Source organism: Saccostrea cucullata, unplaced genomic scaffold (genome assembly GCF_032062105.1).
Source record: "Saccostrea cucullata isolate Sc308-1 unplaced genomic scaffold, CSIRO_AGI_Scuc_v1 ctg7071, whole genome shotgun sequence".
Classification (NCBI taxonomy): Eukaryota; Metazoa; Mollusca; class Bivalvia; order Ostreida; family Ostreidae; genus Saccostrea; species Saccostrea cuccullata.
In genome coordinates this window covers 1-25,329 of record NW_026927903.1, presented here as the reverse complement: position 1 = coordinate 25,329, position 25,329 = coordinate 1, and the positions used below count along the sequence as shown (strand labels likewise).

General features: G+C 32.4%; 1 protein-coding gene and 1 long non-coding RNA gene across 2 annotated transcripts; one reads left to right on the top strand and one right to left on the bottom strand.

Moving 5' to 3' along the window:
* Nucleotides 1-816: 816 nt before the first annotated feature.
* On the bottom strand, nt 817-12,323 carry LOC134275833 (G-protein coupled receptor GRL101-like). Its single transcript, XM_062758127.1, has 8 exons — nt 12,104-12,323; nt 11,647-11,963; nt 4,965-5,049; nt 4,642-4,749; nt 1,817-3,877; nt 1,476-1,603; nt 1,231-1,308; nt 817-972 (listed from the first exon to the last, which is right to left on the bottom strand). The coding sequence occupies exons 1-8, from the start codon at nt 12,321-12,323 to the stop codon at nt 817-819; spliced, it is 3,153 nt and encodes a 1,050-aa protein (XP_062614111.1).
* Nucleotides 6,376-9,016, top strand: LOC134275834 (uncharacterized). Its single transcript, XR_009993919.1, has 4 exons — nt 6,376-6,573; nt 6,853-6,957; nt 7,273-7,434; nt 8,689-9,016. It is a non-coding gene; the product is annotated as an uncharacterized LOC134275834 (long non-coding RNA).
* Nucleotides 12,324-25,329: the final 13,006 nt, after the last annotated feature.

Here is a 25,329-nt window from a genome sequence, read left to right as displayed (position 1 = left end):
TTGAGTAACTTTGGGCTAGTTTAGTACAGTATTAAGCGTATTCTTGGTATTTCTTATTTTACACCAGACTAGATCCAATATGGCTTGTACATCCCCCTTAACAATGTGAGCAAAATCAAAATCAGAAATAATTGGAATTCCTTAGCAACAGATTTATTTTTACTCAATTCAATTAACATTCTCTAAAATCTAAATGACTGACAATGTTCATAAAAATGGTTGACGCTTCTTACAATAAGTATTGATATGAAGCAACTGATATTTATCAATCTATTTTTTTTTTTGATTATTCATTTATTTCTGATAGTATATTTCTCACAAGCACCAAACTGTTTAAAAATATATAACTTGATATAATGTCCAAATATTTTCTTTCTTCAAGAGGATATTATTTACTGTTTTATGCAATATCTGATTGACCTTTAAATAGTTTTTATAATTAAAAATCATTTTATTTAACATGAAAAGAAATTCTAATTCTTTTCTTGTAAAACACTTTACATCTCAAACAAATAACAAAATATGTATAAAATGAACAATCCCACAGCGACATAAGACAACATACAGAAAGCATAGTTAGCAATTTATGTGCGTATGATACACAGTATCAATATAATATATGTATAACTCTTGTCAGTTATATTATTCAACAAGATTAATTGCTTCTATTATAGAACATGTAAATTAAAGCATTTTTAGTAACCGTCACTTAATAAATAAGCACTTGATAAACAATTGTCATCTTGATTGAAATAACATAGCTAATGTTCAAGAAGGATTTCACTTGTTTGTATTTATGACTATTGCAGCCTTACGTCAAAATTTTGTGTCCATTTTTATGACGGTCACCCCTAAGCCATATTGCTGAGTATCTCTTTCAAACGAAGTATCGGTTGGAAAAACGTCAAAGTTTATAGACGGTTGTCCCACAATACTCCTTTTATTCTGACACGTACAGTTTGAGGTTAACGACTGAAAAGTGAAAATAAGATTAACATTTTATTATTGTGTTTAATTAATTGAAAACTGTAATCAAATATAACTTGTCAATAGATTTATTTGATATTTGTTCGGTTAACATCGTTAATCAAACTCTTCAATAACATGAACAATAATTAATATTTTAAACCATATAAAAAGTACGTACATAATCATACAAAGTTTTTCTTTTCATAACGTTAATCTGATATTAACAAACCTAGCCAAAAAAAAAAAGAGATTTGGAAATACCTGCATAGCCTCCAACTTCTTTTTAAGTAAAGCACATTCTTGTTTTAAGACATTTGACTCGGAAGCCTCAACTCTTCTCTGTGTAAAGAGAGTTTCTTATTGTATTATCATTTCAAGAGCATAATAATATTTTTACAAACATTTGTCATTAATGAAGATCTTTCTATGTGTACTTACAAACATGAACCTTTTTTAACTTTAGATATAGTTTTCTCTCTATCTATGTATCTGTAAGGATCGCTAACCTTGTGCCTCATGAAGGCTGTAAAGTTGTAGATGATTGGATTGAGTGCCGAGTTGATGGGGAGCACTATAACAATAATCCAGTCGTAAACTTCACTGGACACATCGATTTCGAAAAAGGTCAGTAGACCTGTTAAACAAATATGGATATTACTTCAAAAGTTATTTATTACATATCTTGCAATGCAAACATAATTTGTAGATAATGGCATTTCACGGAAAATACAAAAGATGAAGAAAAAAAGTTTCATTATGTGAATCAGGAATATATTTATATTCAATTAAATCAGAATTTATCTTCTCAAGAAAAATTGCATTATGCTGAGTTACCGGAAATACACACCTATTGTTCCGATCGGGATCCAGCAGAACATATCGGTGAGAACTATAGCAGCCAAGCTTTTCGTCAGACTTATCTCCCTTTGCTTCGACCTTGAAGAAGTTACATTTCCTCCAACTTTAATAACCTCTACGAAAATCGCAATTTGTCCGATTAAAATTCCCGTGAAGAGAAGGAAGTTCAATCCAATGAATACCGCCATAGAGTACTGCCAGCCTGACTTCTTTACCACGGAGAGTGGTAAGGAAATGCAAATTCCAGACCTAGCATAGTAACCGTCAAAGAACGTAGACTGCATAGGAATTATAGGCAATATTCCTAGAAAAAGGGACACAAGCCAAGAAAGAACCGACAGAAAAATTGCTCCACTTCTTTTAAACCCTCTCCCAGAAAACGGAAATTTTATAGCGATAAGTCGATCCATTGTGATTAAAAATACAAGAAATGCAGAAGTTTCACTAGAAAGTGTAGCAAGTATTCCAGCAATGGTGCAAAAATAGCTGTTTCTCCAAGAGTAGTCCTCTAGACCGTACCGCCCATTGTAGACTAAATTAGCAATGGCAATAATGAAGAGATAAATGCCCATAACAAAGTCAGCCCAGTTTAAATTAATGGTGAATATAAAGTGGGCCCTGGCCGATTGTCTCTTCAGATAGATAATCTTGTACCAAAACACCACAAAATTTCCAAAAGAAGCAAACAGTGCAATGTACCAGATCCCGACATTAAGAATGGGCACAGCTATTAAATTGCTGCAAGATGATATCTCATTCGCAGGAGCTATGCATTTTATATCGTATATATTTCTTGGCTTAGCACAGCAAAGGGAGAAAAAATCCACCTGCATTAAGCTGAGACTAGACAAGCCATCAAACATACCCTCCGACACCTGAAACTTGTTATTCTGAAGATACAGATATCTCAACTCTTCCAAGTTTCGAAAATATTTCCCCTTGAGAGAGGTGATCTTATTGTTTGACAAATCTAATATAACCAGACTTTTTAAGGAATAGAAAGATTCGACATCTACTGTAGTAATAAGGTTTCTCTGTAAATAAAGGTATTGGAGCTTTTCTAAGTTTTGAAAGTAAGTATTTTTTATACTTTGTAATAAGTTACTGGATAGATCTAGAAAACATAAGCTGCTCAATTCCGCAAACGTTTCGTCATCGATCCATGAAATGTTGTTAGACTGTAGATCTAAGTACACCAGGTTAAAAAAGAAACTGAAGTCATTCAGCTGCAGGTGCGTGATTCTGTTGAATGACAGATCGAGAGTCTTCAGGGTCTTAATATAAGTCCTTTCAAGTGATTTGACTACGTCCTCCAACAGGTTGTTTCTTATCAGTAATATTTCTGTTCCACTGAACACATAAGACGCCTTCAGTTTATTATTACTCAAATCTAAATAATTACTTTCCACACCCTTCACAGTATTGGTTTGATATATGTTACAATTATTGAGGATTGCTTTGTTGTGCGAAGAATTTTTGGATGAGGCATACTTGGACCAAATTTTGTATATCACAGTAGCATTGGACAAAATGTTTCGTTCAAGGTTTACGTAGGGTAGATGAAGCAAAGCCGAGGCACTGAACTGTTGAAGACTCCCAACCACGTGCAGGTACATAAAATAGGTGAAAAAAGATATTGAATTTGTTTTTAAATTTGAAAATTGTACGTAATTTACTATTTGGTCAGGTATATGGATAGTCTCAATAGTGGAATCTGTCACTGTGAGTTTTTCTATTTTGACATAATCAGTGATATTCAATGAACGAATGTGGGATGAAGAAATATCGAGATGATAAATCCCCTGCCCTAATTCTGTAATGTTGAGGAAATCACAATCCACTTCAGACAGTTGGACGAAAAAGGTATAGGCGGAAGTAGCAAATCTTTGACAAAGATAGGTATCTCCATAACAGTCACAAGACGAGGGACAGAAAGCTATACAAAATGTGTTGTTCTCTCGGGGACAAATAGGGCAACGAGATGAAATATCAAACACGGCTTGTTGCGAGGAATTAACGCTTGATTGATTGTTGACTGCTACATAATCACCTACAAATAATAGCAAACATTCAATTTGCTTTAGATTCTTTTGATTTACAAAAATAGGCCATTTTCAATTTTCATCGTCTTCACTGCACTCCTTTCACATGTAGAAAGACAGAAGCAAGACAGGTCTAGTAGTTTTGCAAGCTTCCCAATGACAATTGTAAAAAAAAATCAAACAAAACTTATAGATTAAATTTATTGTACAAAAGCATTATTGCAAAAGTAAGGACAGAATATTATCAATATGCCTTTTAAAATTTTATGATAAGAAATATATTTTATCATTAGAAATATTTCATTAGTACGACTTTTTATTTAAATTTCTGTTTTTAGGCACAATTTTTTTTTAATGTGATCCGAAAGCATGACAAATGTTGATGAATTCAAACATCCTGAAACGTTTAAAGATAGTTTAAAACGTTTTTAAAAAGTGCATATTCTCAAGTTATTTGCATTACTTTAGGCACATCACTTCTTTAATCCCCATATTATGAATGTTGACAGATTTTTTTTTCTGAGTTTCAACAAAGGAGGAAATTAGAAAATGGCCTATTTTACAATGCATAGCTATTTTTGGCCTTGCATAATTTAATTACTTAAGTGATAAAGCACCAAATTAAATCAATATTCTATTTCGGATTTTTGTATTAAAAGCATCAATACCGTAATGCTAACACCATTTTCTAAAAGACTTTCGATTATGTTAATAATTATAAGAAAATCAATTCATTAGAAATTATGAATTTGAAACAAGTTTAAGAATTTACATGTTCTTTCATCTGACATATCCTCACAATCTTGCTGAGAATCACACACAAGGGTCGGTGAAATGCACTCTCCACTGGTACAACGGAATAAGTCCAGAGGACAACTTACTGAAAATGTAAAATATTGAACAATTTTAAATCCATGATTTGAACGCCTTGAACTTCATTCTTAGATAAACTAATAAGATTTGAAACTGAATACCAAAAATGAACGAACAACAAAACTCCTAACACACATAAACCTCATGAGAATAAATGAAGCTAAATCAAAGTAAAAATTCATTGATCTGAAAGGTTTAATACAAATTAAATAAAAAACAAACCGTTACACAATCCCTCTGTAACTCTGATGTTGTCTAAATTCACAATGTTTTCACCCTCGTATCTAAACCAGACTCGAAATATTATCTGTGAAGAAAATCAGCAATGTATATACAAATTAGCGGTTGATTGTAAGTTTTCATTTTAATGACGATTTTAATTTCCTTCTAATTTTACTTAGTACCAAAAATGATTTGATATTTAATACCAGCGACACAGCTAGATGCCACTGCATGCATAATAATAACTGAAATATTTATTGTTTTTATTCCTTTTAAACTTTATTTTAAAACATATTACGCCAAACAAGAATACAGACTTAATATTTCGATTAATGAAGATCCAATTTGTCGCTAGAAACCGTAAAGCTTTCCCATCAACATCATGAAACGGTATTTGTTCAGCTAAATTCAAGTTAAGAACACACACTGTTTACTCCAAAATTGACCGGTGGCGCGTTAAAACACGACTTCGCGAAAATAAGATCTCCGTATTTATTTAATGGTAGCATGAATGTATATAAACTATATATCATCTTTTTGGAAATTTTCTCTACTTTTAAAATATCTAAAAAGATTATGTCTTGATTGTCGGTATTTAATCGATTTTACGTTGTAAAGACAAACGTGACTTTTTGAAAATGGCGTAATTTTCCAAAGCGATTGCCGATTTTCCAGACGATGGACAATTTTTTCCTGTTTAACTTTATAAAGAAAGCATGGTATATTCTTAAAGCATATTTTCTCTACTTTTAAAATATGTAAATATTATTGTTATTTCTTTAAGGCATATTTTAAAAACGAGAATTTTCTTGCACTTATGTGTTTTTTCTCGGTTTTATTCGTAATGTTTAAACAAAGCTCAGTTTTACGTTTATTTCTGTGTTGAAATAGGGAAAACAAAATAAAGCTGGTAAAAGTGGAGAAAATTTCCTTTCCAACAAGCCCTTACAGGCCTTCTTACGCTCAGTATTTTCTTAATTACGATAATTTGAATTTGTGACCTTCGCATAGTTTTTATGGAAAAATCGGTCAATATTTACCATGTAACGTCAAGGTCGATATTGTTGCGTCTTACTCGAAACAACAAATTCTTTTATAAGACTTTTTTGACCATTTAAATAAATATTTTTTGCTGAAATAAATGCATAATACAAAAATACATTTAAAAAAAATATATAATATCGTTCTGCCTTTTGTGTGAAATGAAATGTCAATTTATTCATCCACATGTAATGATGAAAATTTCATGTAGTGATGTACAATGTTGAGAAAAATTGTAGATTCCCTAAATGTCGATCTTTACTAACAAAAAAAAAATCAGATTTTAATATAGTTGTATCTTGTTATATTGTATACTTAATTTGCAAATTAATTAGATCTATATTGGCACGAAATTTAACAATACAAGAATTCGCATTTATGAATAAATACGACTCATCACTGTATGAGTTGATACGAATTGAAATAACCACGTGTTTCCGCTATGGTAGCAGTATACAAACAACATGATGGTGATCCGAAATCTGAACGTCAATTTTCATGATTATTTCACGACGAAGATCATCACATCAATGAATCAAATAATACGGACATCCTTTGGTATTAGCAGGTGAGAATACGTGTATATTGACTGAATAGCTTAAGTTTAAAACGCAATTAGTTCACGTTCAAAAGAAAACTAAATGTAGACATGTACATGTACTAGACCTTCATATTTCAGTGTGCGTATTTCGTATTGTTCAGCCAATTTTGTGTTGCTTTTGAACTTTGATGCTTTTGACAAACACTCGTAAGTTCAAAGTAAAATCAAAGTTCCCATAAATAGATAGTTGTTTTCAGTATGTGTGTACCAGTGTGTACTTATACCACTTTCACTTTGAATATTTAGGGTGCTGGCACCATATACAACAATACTTTCATCTGTGAATACCCACTTGCTAAGCCCACCATGAACTACGAATGCCAATTAATATGTAAGGACACCAATGAACAGGTAAATTTTTGTTTTGTTGTTGAAAATTTCTGTATTTCTAAAATTTCAAAAAATAAAGTCAAATTTCATTTGTGTCATTCTCATGATATAGCATTCATACAAGTTTATAAACATTTGATTTATATTTTGAAAAATAAGTGTTTGAAACACATAATACTTATGATGCTTGATTATTCATACAAACACATTATTTAACACGTAATATCTATTTGAATGAATGCCGAGATATGAAACAAGCTGTTTTTATAGACTGCTGTTGTATTTCCAATCTGCATAAAGTTTGTGGTTAGAATTTCCATTTTCTCATTTTTTCAGACACTTTCCAATATCGTACATCATATATATGGGTGGTCAAACTCACTGGATGGTTTATCAACACTCCCATGCTCACGAACAGCCTTGCCCCAGGAATTTTGCCCTGAAGTAACATTGCAGTCTATTGTCTCCCTTCTTTTTACAACCCTGGCAGCCATGCAGGTATGCAATCTATGAAAGCCATGAAGGGACATAGAATTTTTAAAAATTTATAAAAGTAAACCGAGTTCTCGATTTACACAATCCATTCTCTCGGATTGACAATCTGTTATAACAAATTGCCAATTCATATTCTCACAGATTATCTCCCCTCAAATCACACAATCCATTATCTCAGATTGTATAATTCATTCTCTTAGTTTAAATGATACGTTCCCTCGGAATGTAAACCCTTCCCATGATTTCATTAAAATTATTTATCTGTACATATCAGATATGGTAATACATGTTTAAACAATAGAATATTGTAGTATTTTACATCCAACCTTTTATTACATATTACGGTCCTAAATGAGAAAAATACATGAACATTTTCAAATCCATATGCTAGTACTGATATTTGTACAACAAAAAATCTTAGAGGTTTTTGTGTTACGTGTATATTAAGATAATTGAAAGTCCGATATTGTAAAGTGAATATGGGTCCTGTGTAATCATAATATTTCTAAAATAAATATACGTTGAATTAGTTATGAAAGAGGTTAGAAATGACCGGTTGCTGAAACAAAATAAAAAGAAGTGAACGCACTAATTGATTAAAATGGCTGGATGTATCTGTACATGTATGTAATAAAATTCAAGAGCACAGCTTGCCAAAATCATAGGACTGACGTTGTAACAAATCTCGAATTATTAATCTGTGAAAACCAATTACGAATTACCAGTATGTAATTTGAGATCTCAAATTATGAATCAAGGGGGCGAATTAGTAATCTGTAAGATCGGATTGTGTAATTCGAGATCTCGAATTATAAATCGAGGGAATGATTTAGTATCCGTGGAATTGGATTGTCTAATTTGAGATCTCATTTTTTAATTTTTTGAAAAATTGCTGTGTCCCTTCATGGCTTTCGTAGCAATCTAATTAAAATTAGATCTTCCATCCACTGCCAGATTTTTTTATATGTTGCGATAGCGTAAACAGAGGTCTGGCTTTAGTCAGATTGCCATATGCTATTTGTTTTAGTTCAGTAATTTTACCATAATGGTTTACTACAAGGTTGTTGAATTATCAGTGCTGATACATTGACTTAACAATATCATTTAACTACTTGAATCACACAATAGATGCAAACTTAATTTTAAAAAGAAAATCAAATAAATGTAGTAATTTTAGCATTCTTAATTTTATTTATAAATGTAAATTCATATACACAATGACATGTATCTGTTTCAAAATATTTAAATCTTTTACAGGATAGAAGCTGATCACTTGAACTTGAAAGCAAATTATAATGTCTTGGACAAGTCAAAGAATTTCCTCCAGTCTTACAGAGAAGTAACAGTTGATAAAAGAATGGTGGACACAAAGTAAAAGTGCTCTTCAACATTTTGTTGAAGATTTCAGTCTGATTTGGAATTCATCTTTCAGTATATCTGGATTTGTATATTTGGATATAAGTGTCAAAATTTCAACTTATTGACTAAACAGTTTTGGGCTAAATATTGCCAATGCTATTTATTATTATTATTTCCCTCCAAGATAACATGTCAAGTCTTTATTGTACCCCTTAAGCTCTGTTATACCAGGAAAATCTTGTTATGAAATCATTTAGTTTTTTTTTCTTGTTAGATTAAATCCATGAAAATAAAGATTATTTTTAATGGCATCAAGAGAATGGATTTCTTGTTTAACAAAAAGATTGTATACGTGTTTTGCTAGGGGTTTGTAAGAAGCAGACCATAATTCTTTGCTTGCAAATTGTCGTTCGCCATTTTTATTACGTCAACTATTAGATGATTTATCCATGTATGTAGCATTTCAAAATTGATATTTACTTACAGTTTAAAGCAGAATTCTGTACTGATATGACCTTGACCCCCTGAAGAACAAGAGTGTCAAGGTCAATTTTTAATACAAAAATGTTCTTTCATCTTTATGGCCCATATATATCTTACAAACAATATCATGAAATATACAAAAAGTGAAATAACAAACATTTATATAGCCAAAGCCTTTAAAATGTTGTTGCTTAGCAACCACTTAAAGGTCATTAAACAGATATTTGAACTAAAATGATGCATGGATATTGCAGTTCTGATCCCTTCTTGAGAGTATATTCAGAATTTTCCATTTTAGCATCCATTGTGTAAAATTATGGCAAGAATATTGAAAAGTGTTGAAAAAAATTGATAAAACTTTTGCACTTATTTGACCTTTGACCTCCTAAAAAAGTTCTAATAAGGTCAAACTTTAAGACAATTTATCTGTTGTATGTCCGTTGTAATTTTATGACCTCACATCTAACTTTTATATGTGCTGGGATGCATAAATGTATCTAGATTGAGTAAAAAATGAAAATTTCTGCCTGAAAATTAAAGAATTCTGCGTTGCTTAGCAACCCCTTTTAAGTAGTTATATGCAGAATTGAAAAAAAAGTTTATGTGTTTCATGTACTACAGTATAATGCTCTTTTGTGGGTATATCCCAAATTTCCTATTTCAACATACACAATACTTAATATTTAGCTTGAAGATTAAAAAGTATCAAAAAATTCCATAAAATTTTGCACTTAATTGACCTTTGACCTCAATTTTTACTAATAAGGTCAGTGGTTGAGCATCTAAATAGTCATAAAATATCATCTCTATGAAATTCCCTTCAAAATGGTATGCATTATGCCTAGCTTTCACCTAGGATAAAAAAGTAAAAATAATTTAATAATGCCATGTCAAAAGGCCTCCAAAAACACATAAAATGCGCCGGAAGAGAAAGGGTTAAAAACTTACGACATTTCAACTTTATACGCAACCATTCCCCACGACAAATTAAAGTCCAGACTTTTTGATATCTATTGACAGCTGCTTTTTCAATAAAATTGAAACTCGTCCAATTATTAGCAATATTATTTTTTTTATTCTTGTGAAGCAGAAAAGAATTTGTCAAAAATCTAAAAATTTGCTGTGACCTTCAATTCAACATTTAGATATTTAGACGACGTATTGTCAATTAACCTTGTTTATTTCCATTCTTATGTCAATTCGATATATTCCGATGAGCTTAAGATAAAAAGATAGACAGTCTCGCATATCTGTTTCGTATTTGGATATTTTACTTGAAAAAGACGTTATTGGTATTCTAACAACCAAGCTCTATGATAAACGTGGACTTTAACTTTTCAATTGTCAAGTTCCCTTATTTATGCAGCAATATACCTTCATCACCTGCAACGGAGTTGGAACGAAATATTTCAGTCAAAAAGCTTTTTAATGATAGGTTGTTTTTAAAAGAAAATCACACAGTTTTGGATTTATAATGCCCAAGTGACTGAAATAAAGACCGACAATACAAATTATTTTATTAAACTGTAATGTAATTGATAGAATAAATCATTCGTAGCGTTGACTTTGATTTCTCATTTTCCTAAGTCATCAATCAATATCTTTTGCAAGGTATTTGAAACATCGAATGTTTAAACCATTCATTTTGTTCATTTTTTTAAGTACTTAAAGAAAGAAAGCCCTTTTCTCTTCAATATTTAAACAATAAAAAGAATATAAACACTAGAGAAAAATGTTTAACCAGAGAACGATTTTTCAGCCTGTTAACATTTCTCTTTTTGGTTTTAACTTTAGAAGTTATTTTTAGCAAAAATAAGAATTTCTGTTTTATAATATGCAAATATATATAACTCACTACTCCAAGACATCCGATCTCACCTCTGATGTCTTGGTGGTCCGTGTTTGCTCTGCTCCAATTTTGTATTGTTATATGAACGTTTGAGCTTGAATATCAGTCGTTATCAAAATATCCAAAATGACATATTTGCCAGACAATATGGTGAAAATATAAGATTGGTTACACTTGTTTCTTTACAAAATATCTTTTACTTAATGAGTTTAGTACAAAAATAGTCACATTCACTTTTCAAAAAAATAAGCTTGTCGATGGAATTCATCACTGACTTGATATACTCTGTGTAGGTATCGAAATGCTTTGTTGCACGTAAGCTTAATTCCAAAACATGCTTGAAATTTAAGGAAAATTAATATATTTTTTGATGAATGCAAAACTGTTAAAGTTTGCAAGTTTTAATTAAGTTTATCTGGGTACATTCACAGATATGAAGCCCACCTGGAAAGTTGGGTTTTATCATCAAAATAAAGAAATAATGATTTGTTTTGATAGCTTTATCCATTTGTATTTAAACTTACCCTAAAATTTGGAATAAGAGGGAGATTCACAAAACTGTTAGCGCTGATCCACTCATCTGAACGATCAGTCAACCAGTGTCCTCTGTGTTCCTTTAAGATGAAGTCAGTCTTGGTTTCTGTTATGGTGGGTAAATAAGACACCATAAGAACAGACTGACCTTTTAAGGAAAAGGTGTAATGGAGGCACCTGTACAGAAAGAATCCCGGCAGCTCCTCGCTCAAGATGTTGGAGGTATAGAAGGTACTGTACTGGCCATTAAAAGGAGGCTCTACCCCTTTGTTGCTGGAGCTAAGGACGAAATTACGGCACGGAGAACCTAAAAAGATCAATTCACAATATTTGAAATATTTTTAATAATTGTTCTGAAAAAAATATATTGATCCGTCACTTTTATTTGAAACTCTTTTTGAAATTTTACTTGATTTGGGAAAGTCTGAAATGTTGCTACAAACTTACCTGGCTTTTTACTATCACATATATTATGTCGAGAAAAGGGATCCGCGAACTTGAATCCCAGGTTTCCTGCGCACGTGTCTTTAACGTCGTTTGAGGTTGGAAGACGTGGACACAGGGCCCAAAACTGATTACTGCCCGCAGGGGACGAAAAGTTTCTCCCAATGGTCCACCCACACATGTCCTTTTCAAAATCACAATCAACTACAAACACAGACTTCATAAGAACTGATGACAAATTTCGGATGGAAGATGTAAAAACGAGTTTTCAATAAGTTAAGGAAAAAGGAATTTATCTCATTTCAGTGATTTGAAAATTGGATATTGTACCAAGTACAGTTTTTACTTTTAAGTAACATGAAATGATAATTTGTTTCCAAGGAACATGCTAGCTGCAGAACTGTAGCTTTCTGTTTGAGAAAATTCGGACAGATAAAACAGAGATCTTTATGTACCCGAATTTTCTCAAGCAGAGAGCTACAGTTTTGCAGCTAGGAGCATGCTAGAAACTGTATATATTCTTATATATATATTTTTTTAAAATGTCTAAGTATAGTAAATTACGTTGATTGCCATATCTCAATGAATACAGGTCATCTAAGGATTCTTTCTTTAAAATGATAAATGCTTTAAATTATCAATCAATTTTCCTGTGTGAATTAGATTCATTGTGAATACACTCTCGATCACCATGAATGGGTGTTAATCGTCCTAACGAAATAGTAAATCCTAACGAAATAGTAAATCAACTAGATGCGATCTCGTTGCGAGCAACGAGTAGGTCTTCCGTCCAATATCTCGTTGTATACGACCTGTGTTGGGATAATAACATTAATAGGATAAAAATATCAAAAGGCACAAGAATTCTTCTTAATCACGAAAGTGGACCATTCCGATTACCTACACTTTCATGAAAAAGGTGGTATGTTTCACCGAAAAAATTCCTCGATCGTCCTACGTGGGTCAAGGAATAAGATTCCATTATGTTCAATAACTTGCATTGAGAAAAAAAAATTATAGAGGTTAATTAAACGGTCTCTGAAAAATAGTTATCTTTAAAAAAAATGTTTTCTTATTGTAACAGTTGTCCTTTCTATTAGTTTAATATGACACAAGTGTGCATGGGAAACCAGTTGTCACGTTTCGTACTTACTATATATATTGTTTCTTGAAAAACTATTAATTATAACTATGATTTAAGTTATGTGTTTCCGTGATGCAAAACAAAAGATAGTAGATATTGTACTCAATTTGCACATTAATTCTTTTCTATTTCTACTTTGAGAACCAACCAAAACCAATTAAAGAAGACTTGTAAGGAGACCTTGGATTATAAATGAAGTTTGGCGCAGAATTGCAACGAACCTACGACGTGACAATCCAAGTATCCTTACAAATTTCATTGTTCCTTATGTAACTTTCGTTCAAGCAAACGCTTGGCTGCCTCTGTAAACCCCTATTGCGAAATGTCGGAATTGACAAAGACCGCCGCCATTTTGATCCCGCTTCATATTTTTGAATGTTAATATCTCGAGTTTGAATTTATCAATTTACAAACAAATTACATATTCAGCCTAATGAGATATGTTTCTATCAGCCATACTAATATAATTTTAAAATATTGGAAAACAAAAAAGTTGAAAAATTCGACTTTTTTTTCTTTGCATGCCGTTACGACAGGAAGTAGAGACGACGTACAAAAGATCGCGTCTTGGATAGTTCTTATCACGATCTATAATCCCTGAAAGTTTCACAGTGATATCTTTTACCGTTCTTGAGATTATTCGCGAACAAAATGTCATTTTAAAATCAGAAAATTGTCCGTAACTTAGCACCAAAAAGGAATTTCCAAAAAAATCTCTTGGATTAAATAACTTCAGATAAAAACACATTGTTCCTGCAAATTTCATGAAAATCCATCCAGTTGTTTTCGAGAAATCGCGTGCACAAAATTAGATGGTCAGAAAAACAATAATAATAATGAGCTCAAGAGAGCTTCAACACCTTTTGCGTTAGAAAAATATAGACTCAAAAAAGCAATTCAGATATCCTTCCTCTACCTTCACTGAAAATCTCAAGTCAATATCTTCATTCGTTTTTTAGTGATTGCCAGGACAAGCTGACCCTCTGAAAATCAGTAATTCGTCCATATCTCACGACCGGAAGTGACGACGTACATATAAAAAATTTCCAATAAGGTTCAGACCAATATCTATCAGATCTGAAAGTTTCGTGAAAATCGACCAAGCCTTTTCCGAGAACTCGCGTGCACAAAATCGGTAAGAAAAAAAAAGAATAATAATAATAATAATAATAACTAGATGCGATCTCGTTGCGAGCAACGAGTAGGTCTTCCGTCCGAATTTTCGATTAGATGAGATATGACTTTGACTATGATCTTTGATAAAACATCATGGAATCATGCCTTTTCTCTTTTGATTAAATCCTTTTGATTTAGATAATATCATCAATGCGTACTTAATTTGCACATTAATTCTTTTCTTTTTTCTACTTTGAGAAACAACCAAAACCAATTAAAGAAGACTTGTAAGGAGACCTTGGATTATGAATGTAGTTTGACACAGAATTGCAACGAATCTACGATGTGACAATCCAAGTATCCTTAAACATTTCATTGCTCCTTATGTTACTTTTGTTCAAGCAAACGCTCGGCTGCCTCTGTTAACGCTATTACGAAATGTCGGAATTGACAGAGACCGCCTCATTTTGTTCCCGCTTCAGATTTTTGAATGTTAGTATCTCGAGTTTGAATTTATAAATTTACAAACGAATTATTTATTCAGCCTTATAAGAAATGTTTCTATCAACTATACTAATATAATTTGAAAATATTGAAAAACAAAAGAGTTAAAGACGAGAGATTTTTGGCCCCTCTATGCCCCTAATTTGAAAGACTTACCCCATTTACTTGGTATCAAATGAAAGGTCTTACTATGTTGCACATTTTTTATTATATATGTCTTAACAAAATATTAACAGGTAAAAAGATATAAAAGAAAACGTGTCAATTTTTGCGATATGAGTATGAGGCTATTTTTCGAGCCCAGGCGAGCGTCGATGCCTTCTTACCTGGAAAGCTCTATATGTAAAATGTCACATCTACTATCCTTCCTCTACCTTCACTGAAAATCTCAAGTCGATATCTTAACTCGTTTAGGAGGAGATCTCAGGACAAGCTGACCCTCTAAAAATCAGTAAATCGACCATATCTCACGACCGGAAGTGACTACGTACTTACAAAAAATTTCCAACAAGGTTCAGATAAATATCTATCAGATCTGAAAATTTGGTGAGAATCGGTCCAGCCGTTTCTGAGAAATCGCGTGCACAAAATCGGTAAGAAAAATAATAATAATAGGGAAAAAGAAACCGAACGAAAACAATAAGGTCTTCCGTTGGAGACGGAAGACCTTAATTACAAATTTTCGCCTAGGTTCACGTCAGAATATGGCCGACGCAAAATAATTCCTGAATTTTCCTCTTTAACTCGAGCATTCCTGCATTGGACAGGTCTGATGTTTGATATGAGATGATAAACCATGTGTAAACTTTCTTAGTTTAGCGGAATCATGAACATTTTCGGCGTGATGAATGAATTGTTTACAGTAGCGATGAGGCCACCGCGCAGCTGCGAGCGGATCCAAGGATTTATGAATGAATTAAAAAAGATGGAAATAGAGTTCGATTTCTTTTATTTTATTTAATGACATTATTCATATGCAAGTAAAAGATATACAAGAAAATGCGAGATGCTAATAAATGCAGCTGACAATCTTTATTTTCTCAAGATAAAAATTTTTTTTAAATGAAATAATTATAAATTCTACAGACAAAACAAAAGAAGAATGAATGATAGCATATTATCAGATGACATAAGGGGAACTTAATTTTTTTATGAATGAAACTTTTAAAACGTTACTTGTAAGTTGTTTATGTTATATCTGCGAATTCTACCTGGCTGCGCGCTTCCGAGGGGGGGGGGGGGGGGGGCTGTTTTGGATATAGACTTGTAAATTACCATTATTTTGTAGAAAGAATTTAGCCTTATCATTTTCTTAACTTTAAGAAGAGTGCCTTGTTATATAAATGTCAAGGTCATTTTATGTAGAATGTAAAACATTAAAGCGGAATTAGCATTCATTTCAATAAGTGAGAAAGGTGGGGGCTAGGTTTCTTACAGTTTTCAAAAAAAAAAAAAATGGGGGCGGGATGTAAGATGCACACACATGATATATGTTTCATACATTTAATTTGCTAAAAACTCGACTCTGTGGAACCAGAGAAGGTTTCCTACAGGTCCATTCCCCATAACGGGGAAGACCTTACCTGCACAATGGCACCTTGAGATTTCCCGCGCAGCCTATTTATGAGAAAATGAAATGAATATTTTTTAGTGTTTAAGAAAACGTTGAACCTACGCTTGCGAAGGTTCTAAGACATTCAAAGATATTTAATTTCTTCTTTATCAAATCAAGAAACTGGTTATACGTTAAATCAGCAAATAGGGGTCTTTACTTATGCCATGAATATCACAAAAAAAGATAGAAAGAAAGACAAAGAAATTAAAAAAATCGACTTTTAATCCCCTTTTTCGTGACGACCGGAAGAATTGACGACGGACAAAATGTTGTTCGACACATCTTCAAGTCATGATCTATGATATCCGACACAGTAAACTTTCATATCTTCAGCTGTTCGGGAGAAATGGACCGGACAAAGGTCATTTCCAGAAATTGGTCAATACGAAAATAGTAAGAATACTAGAACGATCTCGTTGCGAGCAACGAGAGGTCTTCCGTCCCATTCTGAAATAAAATGCAAAAAATCTAGCAGAAAAAGTGATAAAAAAAATCGGACATTCGGGGGAGCGAACCCGGGTCGCTCGCGTGACAATCCAACGCGTTAACCATTCGGCCATTGAAAACACCGCTTCAAATTTTTAGATGCAAATATCTCGAGATTGGCTTTTTCGATTCTAAAACAAATTACATATAACGCATTCGCAAATGAGTCTCTATTTAAATTATTAATACCACAAAAAAATATTGAATAACAAAAAAGTTGGAAAATTGCATTTTTTAAATACCCTTCCGGTACAAACCGGAAGTACTGACGACGCACAAAAAGACAATTCCGCAAACCACAAAGTCATGATCTATCATCTCCAATTAGTCTCCAGTTCATATACTCAACCATTTTCGATAAAAAGGGGCGACAAAATTGCATTTTAAAATCAGGAAATTGGCCATAACTTGGAACCGGAATCGTATTTTCCAAATTTTCCCTAAAAAGTAACAACTTCATATTATAACACATATTCTGTGAAAGTTTCGTTGAAAACCGCTGAATAGTTCTCGAGAAATCGCCTGCACAAAATTTTGTCAAAAAAAAGAATAATAATAAGAATAATAATAATAACTAGATGAAACTCGTTGCTAGCAACGAGAGGTCTTCCGTCCGTTTCCGGAAAGAAAACGTAAAATCGAGCTGAAAAGTAAAAAAAAATTGCACACAAGGGGGATTGAACCAAAGTCGCCAAATGAAATTCCAACGCATTTAATATTACGCTATCGGGACCTCTACTCTAAATCAAATTAAATATATCACGCAGCTAGGATAAGGCTGCCCGTAAAATATCAAACTGTTCAAACTGTAGTAACTTCCCTGAACTACCTAGATATGACGTCATAATAGAATATGACGTCAAGTCACTGCATACTTGGGCTGACATGACGTGGAAAGTGTCATAATTGTTACACGGCATGTAGATTTATTCTGGGGACTTGTTGTTTAATTCAAATGTAAGGTTTCTTTTTTAAGCTTGTGTGTGTTGTTATAATGTTTAACATTTGATATTTCAATATCTCTATTCCTTTTGCTTGTCCGATATGCATATATTCAAGCAATAGCAAAATATTATGTTTGAAACGCTCCCCTTACACTTCCGTAGACAGAGTTAGAATTTATGAATCGTGTTTATATTGGACTGGCACAAGTAAAAGACGAGGATAAATTGAAGATATTTTGCGTGAATCTAAAAGAGAAGTATGTCTTCTAACTGAACTTTGCTGGGGGATCGTATGTATTTTATCCGCTTTTGTATAAATCGCGATAATGAGTGGAAAATACCCCTTCTTACGTTGGTAATTTTAATTTATCGTAAACTATTTTCTTGAGAAGAAAAAATTAAACCTGCCCCCAGCACTTTTTAAGTACCATGGATCACGATGAATTGATCTATATAACAAACTTTGCACAATAATTGTGTTATTCACTTGTGCCGATGCGATTTTTGTGCAACATTTAAGAATATCAAAAATGTCCGTCACGTGATCAACACAGTCATCTGACATCACAAAAATGCTTTATTATAATACCTGATTAAACTGTTATCTCAAGTTGACTGCAATTTCAAACAAGGATAACACATTGAAATTAAAATCTAGCTCAAAATAAAATGTATGTTTTAAGACATTTTAAGCCTTCGGACAGCCTTATCATAACTGCGCAACGAAACAGTGCTTCTCTCTTAAAATTATGAAAGGCGGGTCACTATTCAAATTTTAGTGCCAAACGCCACGAGTTAATCTTCGCCCCTTTTCTTTGGAGTGTTCTATTAAATAGGTTTGATAGCTTCGATGAAATAAAAGAAAAAGAATGCTCTTATAGTTCGATTCGAAGTTTAGAAAGTATGTTTAACACATTTTACAACTTCCATATTGTATATATGCATGTAACACTAATGCGGTGAAACGGATTTGATTTTTTTTTTCAATTTCTTGTTTATCCTCAAAGTGAACTATCCCGAATAATTAATCGAAAAACGTTGAAAAGTTTCGCCGGAAAACATGGCTCGCCCTACGATGGTCAGGAATCAGATATCATTTATGCTCAATAATTTGAATCAGGTCTTTGAGACAAGAATGCTAAAATAAACTCCATGAAGCGATCTTTAAAAAAATCGTTTTCTTATTTTTGTCTGATTCATTAGTTTAATATGACACAAGTGTGCATAAGAAAAACAGTGGATAATATTCATACTGACAAAATTAATTGATATTCTTTTCTGAGAAAGTATTACTTATAAGTATGGTTTAAGATCTGTTTTTCGGCAATGCACAAGAGATATTAGGTATCGAATTTCATTTGCACATTTAGTCTTTTCTTTTTCTACTTTGAAAACCAGCCAAAACCAATAAAAGAAGACGTTAGTTTGACAAGGAACTGCAACGTTAATACGACGTGATAATCCAAGTATTCCTTTGCCTTTCATTTATTCTTATGTTACTTTTGTTCAAACAAACGCTCGGCTGCCTCCGTAAACACCTATTGCGAAATGTCGGCTTTGACAGAGACAGCCGCCATTTTGGACCCGCTTCAGATTTTTGAATGCTAATATCTAGAGTTTAGACTTATTAAGATTCAAACAATTTATATAGTAAGCATGATTAGAAAGGTCTCTATAAACAAGCCGAAAATCAATGAAAAATACTGAAAAACAAAAAAGTTAGAAAATACGATTTTTTAAAATTTGCATCTCGTTACGACCGGAAGTACTGACGACGCACGAAAAGGTGATTCCGCAAACCACAAAGTCATGTTCTATAATCTCCAAGAAGTCTCCAGTTCATATCCTAAACCATTTTCGATAAAAAGGGGCGACAAAATTGCATTTTAAAATCAGGAAATCGTCCATAACTTGGCACCAGAAGCGAATTTTCCAATTTTGCAAAAAAAGGAACAACTTCATATTATAACTCATATTTTGTGAAAGTTTCATGAAAAACCGCTGAATAGTTTTCGAGAAATCGCCTGCACAAAATTTTGTCAAAAAAAGAATAAGAATAATAAGAAACAATACAATAACTATAAGGTCTTCCGTGAAGACGGAAGACCTTAATAATAAGAAACAATAGAATCACTATAAGGTCTTCCGTGAAGACGGAAGACCTTAATAATAATAATAGAGAAAAAGAAACCGAACGAAAACAATAAGGTCTTCCGTTTGAGACGGAAGACCTTAATTATTCTTCCTCGCCATTCACTCAAACACTTTTTATTTTGATATAAATCTGAATAATTCCATAATATGTTAGAACTAGAAATTGACAGGACAAACGTACCACGTGGTGAGGAGGCCAGCAATTTTAAGGTTGCCGATGATGGACCCGTCATTAGTAAGACACAGAGGATACAACACTTAGCCAATACCATAATAAGGTCAACCATCTGAAAAGAAATAATATCAGATAATCCAAATAAGAAAATGTTTCCATTTATTTTAATGATTTATATAAAAATAGGATTTTTCTCTTCATCACATACATTTAAATTAAATTAATCGCAATTTCAAATTATCAAAAATTGAAAACAATGGCTATTAATTTTTCAATCTTCTTATTCTTATCTTTTTAATCTTCTCCCGAGTTTTCTTGATGGGAATATTAACCTGTGTTGACATTTGTTCAGAGTGTTATTTAATGTATTTCTCAGTATGCATCAGATCAAGCTGTATGTTATTTCACACTTGCTTTAGGGTGTGTTATTCATACAGTATTTAAATTTTGTTAGATAAATTCATTAGCTATAAACGTTGTCAGTCTCCAATGTCCAATGGGGAATATTCTGGTACTATTTTTATAAGCTATTTGATCTTTGATTATATAGGAATGATTTACTTACGCCTCCACAAAAAAATAAGACAAATTGTAAAGTCCATTTTACTACAGAAACGTGATGTAACTCAAGCTCAGAATCGGTTAAAAATTTAATTCGAAGATAAATAACATTTATTATGTATATCTGCACCCAATATCATATTATTATATAGCTCAGTTACGCCATATAAAGCTATAACCAAAAAAGCATTACAACCAAAGAATTTACTAAATGCAAAATTTAATTTTTAAACTAGGTTGCATCAACTTATGTATTTGTAGCCTGCCTCAGTTTAAAAATTTATCATTCTCAGAACATTCTCTTGAGTTCTCCTATCAGTGAAACAAACTAATACATGAAACATGTGTGACCCACTCTGTGATGTGTATTTCAGCAAAGTTCTTCGTTACGTCTGATAATCCTCAATGCTTTCTCCAACATTGAGATAAGATTTTGCGAAAAAAGAAAATCAAATAATGAATTTACGTTAATGCAGAGATCATTTCGTACAATTTGATTTTTCAAAAAAGTTAATAAATCATCATTCTGACTCACCAAATAAGTCAAATAAGGAAAGGGGTTTCTATTGCAGAAGAAATCTTCGAAGAACAGCAAGAGCACCACAGAATTGCATTTGTTAAATCACACTCTATCCAACGTAATGACACCACAAGCAAGTGAAGATTTATGCTGTCACATTACCTATTGTATCTTCGATACGCAGCCATAATAAGCAAGTGGTAAACTCCATTATCCAATTTTCACTTCACCCTAGTCTACCATGATTACATAAAAATGCAACTTTGGATTCTGATAGAAATACATATCCATAGTATTTACTCAAAGAAGAACATCTATGCATAAGAACAACTGAACTTGATTTTCCATGATATTCAAAGATACATGTATCTGGAATGAAGAATGGTAGCCCAACTGAGTTCCGTCAAAAGGAATTCCCGTTTGTCCGGGTCCCTGACCTCATCACAATAACTTCTGTCCTTTGAATATATTGAATTTTTACAGCAGTAGACTGGTCAAATGGAAGATCCTGGTGATCCCGCACAAAACACGATAAAAGTAATGTTCATGTTATTCAGTAATGTGATGAAGAGGTAGTCATATGAATATTCTTTTGAATAAATTAGTACTTATAAAGCTATTACTGGTGTTTAATTTATAGAACAAAATATGTTTGTGAAACACTGATGCCCCCGTATGACAGCTAATTACAAGGAACATTTGGAGAAAACGAACAGTATCCAAACTTAAAGGTCCATAAAACAATTAAAATCAGGAGCAGAGCAAACATGGACCTCCAAACCATCAGAAATGTGATCAGGTGCCATGGAGGAGTGAGCGTCCCCTGCCGACCGGTCACATTCGCTGTGTGCTCCATTTGGAAATAAAAGAAAAATCCGTCGTCAATATAGTTATATAAAATGACTTAACAATCATTATGAAAAAAGTCAGTCTGCATTTGACTCAATGATAAGTTGTATTTGCTGGCAGGGTCATTGTATCGACCATAGAACTCACAAAATGATAACTTTAAACGAGAAAGTTGATATTCTTGTTTCATCAACTTGTTTGTCAATAATTTACCTCGTTTTAGACATTGTTCATACGTAGAGCATGCTCTTGCGTTTCGAATCAACTGAGATATGAACTTCGTATGTAGGCGAGGAGGGTATATTGTTGCATATTGCTGCATAAGTAAGGGAGATTGATGATAGAATAGTTAAAGTCATCACGTTTATGATAGAGCCATCAACGTCTTTTTCAAGTAAAATATCCAAATATGAAACAAACTCTGTGATATCTTTTATCTCAAGCTCACTGGGATATATCTAATCGACGTAAGAATGGAAATTACCATTGTTTATTTACAATACGGCGTCTAAATATCTAAATGTTGAGATGAAGGACACAGCAAGTGATTTCTTCTTTTCATGTATAAGATTTTGGATAAATTCTGCTTCATATGAATACAAAAATAGGTCTGCTAATAACAAGGCGCATTTGGTACACATGAGAATTCCAATAGATTGTTTAAAGACCTGATCTCAAAAAATAACATAGATATTGTCAATCAGAAACTCTAGCATCTTTCTGATGTCAACTTCAGAGTACTTGTGTGTATAATCAGAATGTTTTTTTAACAAAATGATTTTGCAAATGACCAATAACAAGGGAAGTAAATTTACAAGTTCCAATTTTATTGAAAAAGCAGCTGTCAATGAGAAAGTTCGACACTTTAATTTATCATGGGGAATTGTTGGTTGTAAATAAAGTCGAAAAGTCATAGGTTTTTATACTGTTGATTCGGTAAAAGGATGTATTCGCTTTAACAAAAGAATTGACCTATAGGAGAGAACAATTTCCCGGAAAAAGTGACATTTAAAAATCAATCTTTATTTGTTGTTTTCTACCGTATATATGTCTAAATTTTTTAAATTTGTATTTTATACCTAAAATTTATTATTTACAACTTTACAATAATCCTCCAAAGTTGATCGAAACACCATTTTGTCCTTTAAAGCGTTGATTTTTGCATGAATTTTGGCCTTAAAGTCCATCAGGGCAGGCCTGCCCCTAAATAAAATAATGATATTTTGATAGGTTAGGATGTAAGGAATAATTTAAGATAAGATTTTTTTAGGGGCACCCCTGCCCTGGGGTCGAAATTCACAAAAAACCTACAAAAAATAAGGAAACCAGATTTTCAAAATCTTCTCTAAATTTATGCCATTCATTCTTATAGTCAGACTAGCTCATTTGATATATGCGCTGACTTTTACACCTTGGATACTCTCTTTTTAAAGTCGGGGGTTCGAATCCACCTGGTACAACACTTTTTACAGTTTTAAATTTCGCCTTTTCAAAGACTATTGTAATTTTTTTTATAGACTTGTGTATTTTTCCTTCAATTGTTTATCCCTTATGCATTCCCATTCTTGATATAAGAAACACTAAAGAGATATCAAATCGTAACAATCCAGTGTACAGTTGTCAGTCAGGTGGAACGAACCTCAGTATAAGCACACTTTCTCCGAGGACAAGAAGAACTCACTATGTGTTACTCAATACAGGTATTCCTGGCAGCATTAAGCTGCGATGAATTTCAATTGTATATATCCCTTAGAATTTAATCACATTGATTTTGGCTTCATATTTCAGTAAATGCACTCACTTGGATTTCATGTAGGCCTTTATAATTTGCACACATTAAAGACAAGTTTTTATTATATCCACGGATAAATAGCCTAGACATTAAGAATAGAATTTCAGAGGCAGTAGACATTACCTTTATGCACAATGAGAAGTAAAGACAAATATCAATTATTACATTTGGAGATAACAAACTCAAAAAATCAATAAAAAGGGTTCCTCCTATCTCTACTCACTGAAATAAAGATTTAGGAAAAACAAATTGTTATATGTATTCAGCCTAATGCCATTAATCAGAACGGAAATCGACAAGCTTTTTGTAGAGAATAAAACCAAGCCCGGTCCTATAGGTCAGATCCCTATTTATAATGAAGTGATCCTTTTGTGATTTCAAATGTTAAGTGATCTAAGGTCCTTATTATTAACTATATTCACTAGTAATAACGTGTGCTGCAGGACTTTAAATATAGGGTGAAGAAGAAAATGAACACAATGTAGAATTATGTTCCATATATTCGATATCCAGGCTCTGTAAACTTTTTTTTTTGTAATTAAAAAGTTTGGAAGTAATAGTCGATGTATATTTGTAGGAAATACAAGGTGTATTCTTTGACTTGATGTATGGTGGAATACAAGACTGGGCCCTTTTGTGATTAAGAATATTACTTATATCAATTGCTCCAATTCCTTTGATTGCGTATTGAAGGGGAAAAAAGATTGTTTTAGCTGCATTTTTTTAAAAATGCAATTGATTTGGCAAAATGTTTGTGACTGTAAATCTTGCAAATTTATTGAAGTTTGTAATATCCACACTTGATATATACCACATCTTAATATTTAGTCCGACATTACTCGGAAAGCCGTCCATTTTACTCTGTTAATATTTCCTTACGAAATACAGAAAGAAGTTCCGAGGGAAATGCTCAGTATGATATCTCCTAGTCCCCGTTCGTATTTTTTGAAACATCATTATGATCATAACCTACTAAGTTCTGGACTAGTTTAATGATTTAATATTTCAGAGACTGATAAATATAATCCACCTGTGTTAACTGGAATCAAAACTATGAAAATGTAAAGTATCGGAAAATATAATGCCTGACCTTACCGTTTTCTTTTCCTCTCTTTACATATTTTCAATTTACATGTATTTATTTGCTTTTTATTACCCAAGTTTCCTTTGCTACTACCCAGCTTAATAATTTTTTATTTCTTTTAGAGTGTTTTTGTAAGGATTTTTACATTTTTATTTAAAGTTCTGGATCTACATATTTTTAATGAAAAAATAATGTTTATATTTTCTCCGTACTGAGTCACTGGGCTCTGATTTAAATATACCTTTAATTGAAATTCTAATCTGAAATAATTCACTCTTTAGGCTA

Bases quoted from the DNA above. Each gene is read 5' to 3' on its own strand.
- LOC134275833 (XM_062758127.1), bottom strand. From the start codon at position 12,323: ATGAAGTCTGTGTTTGTAGTTGATTGTGATTTTGAAAAGGACATGTGT. The intron at 4,750-4,964 runs GTTTGTTTTTTA...TTACATTTTCAG, and splicing joins TACAGAGGGATTGTGTAACG to TAAGTTGTCCTCTGGACTTA. The intron at 1,309-1,475 runs GTTAGCGATCCT...CTCTTTACACAG, and splicing joins CAGCCTTCATGAGGCACAAG to AGAAGAGTTGAGGCTTCCGA.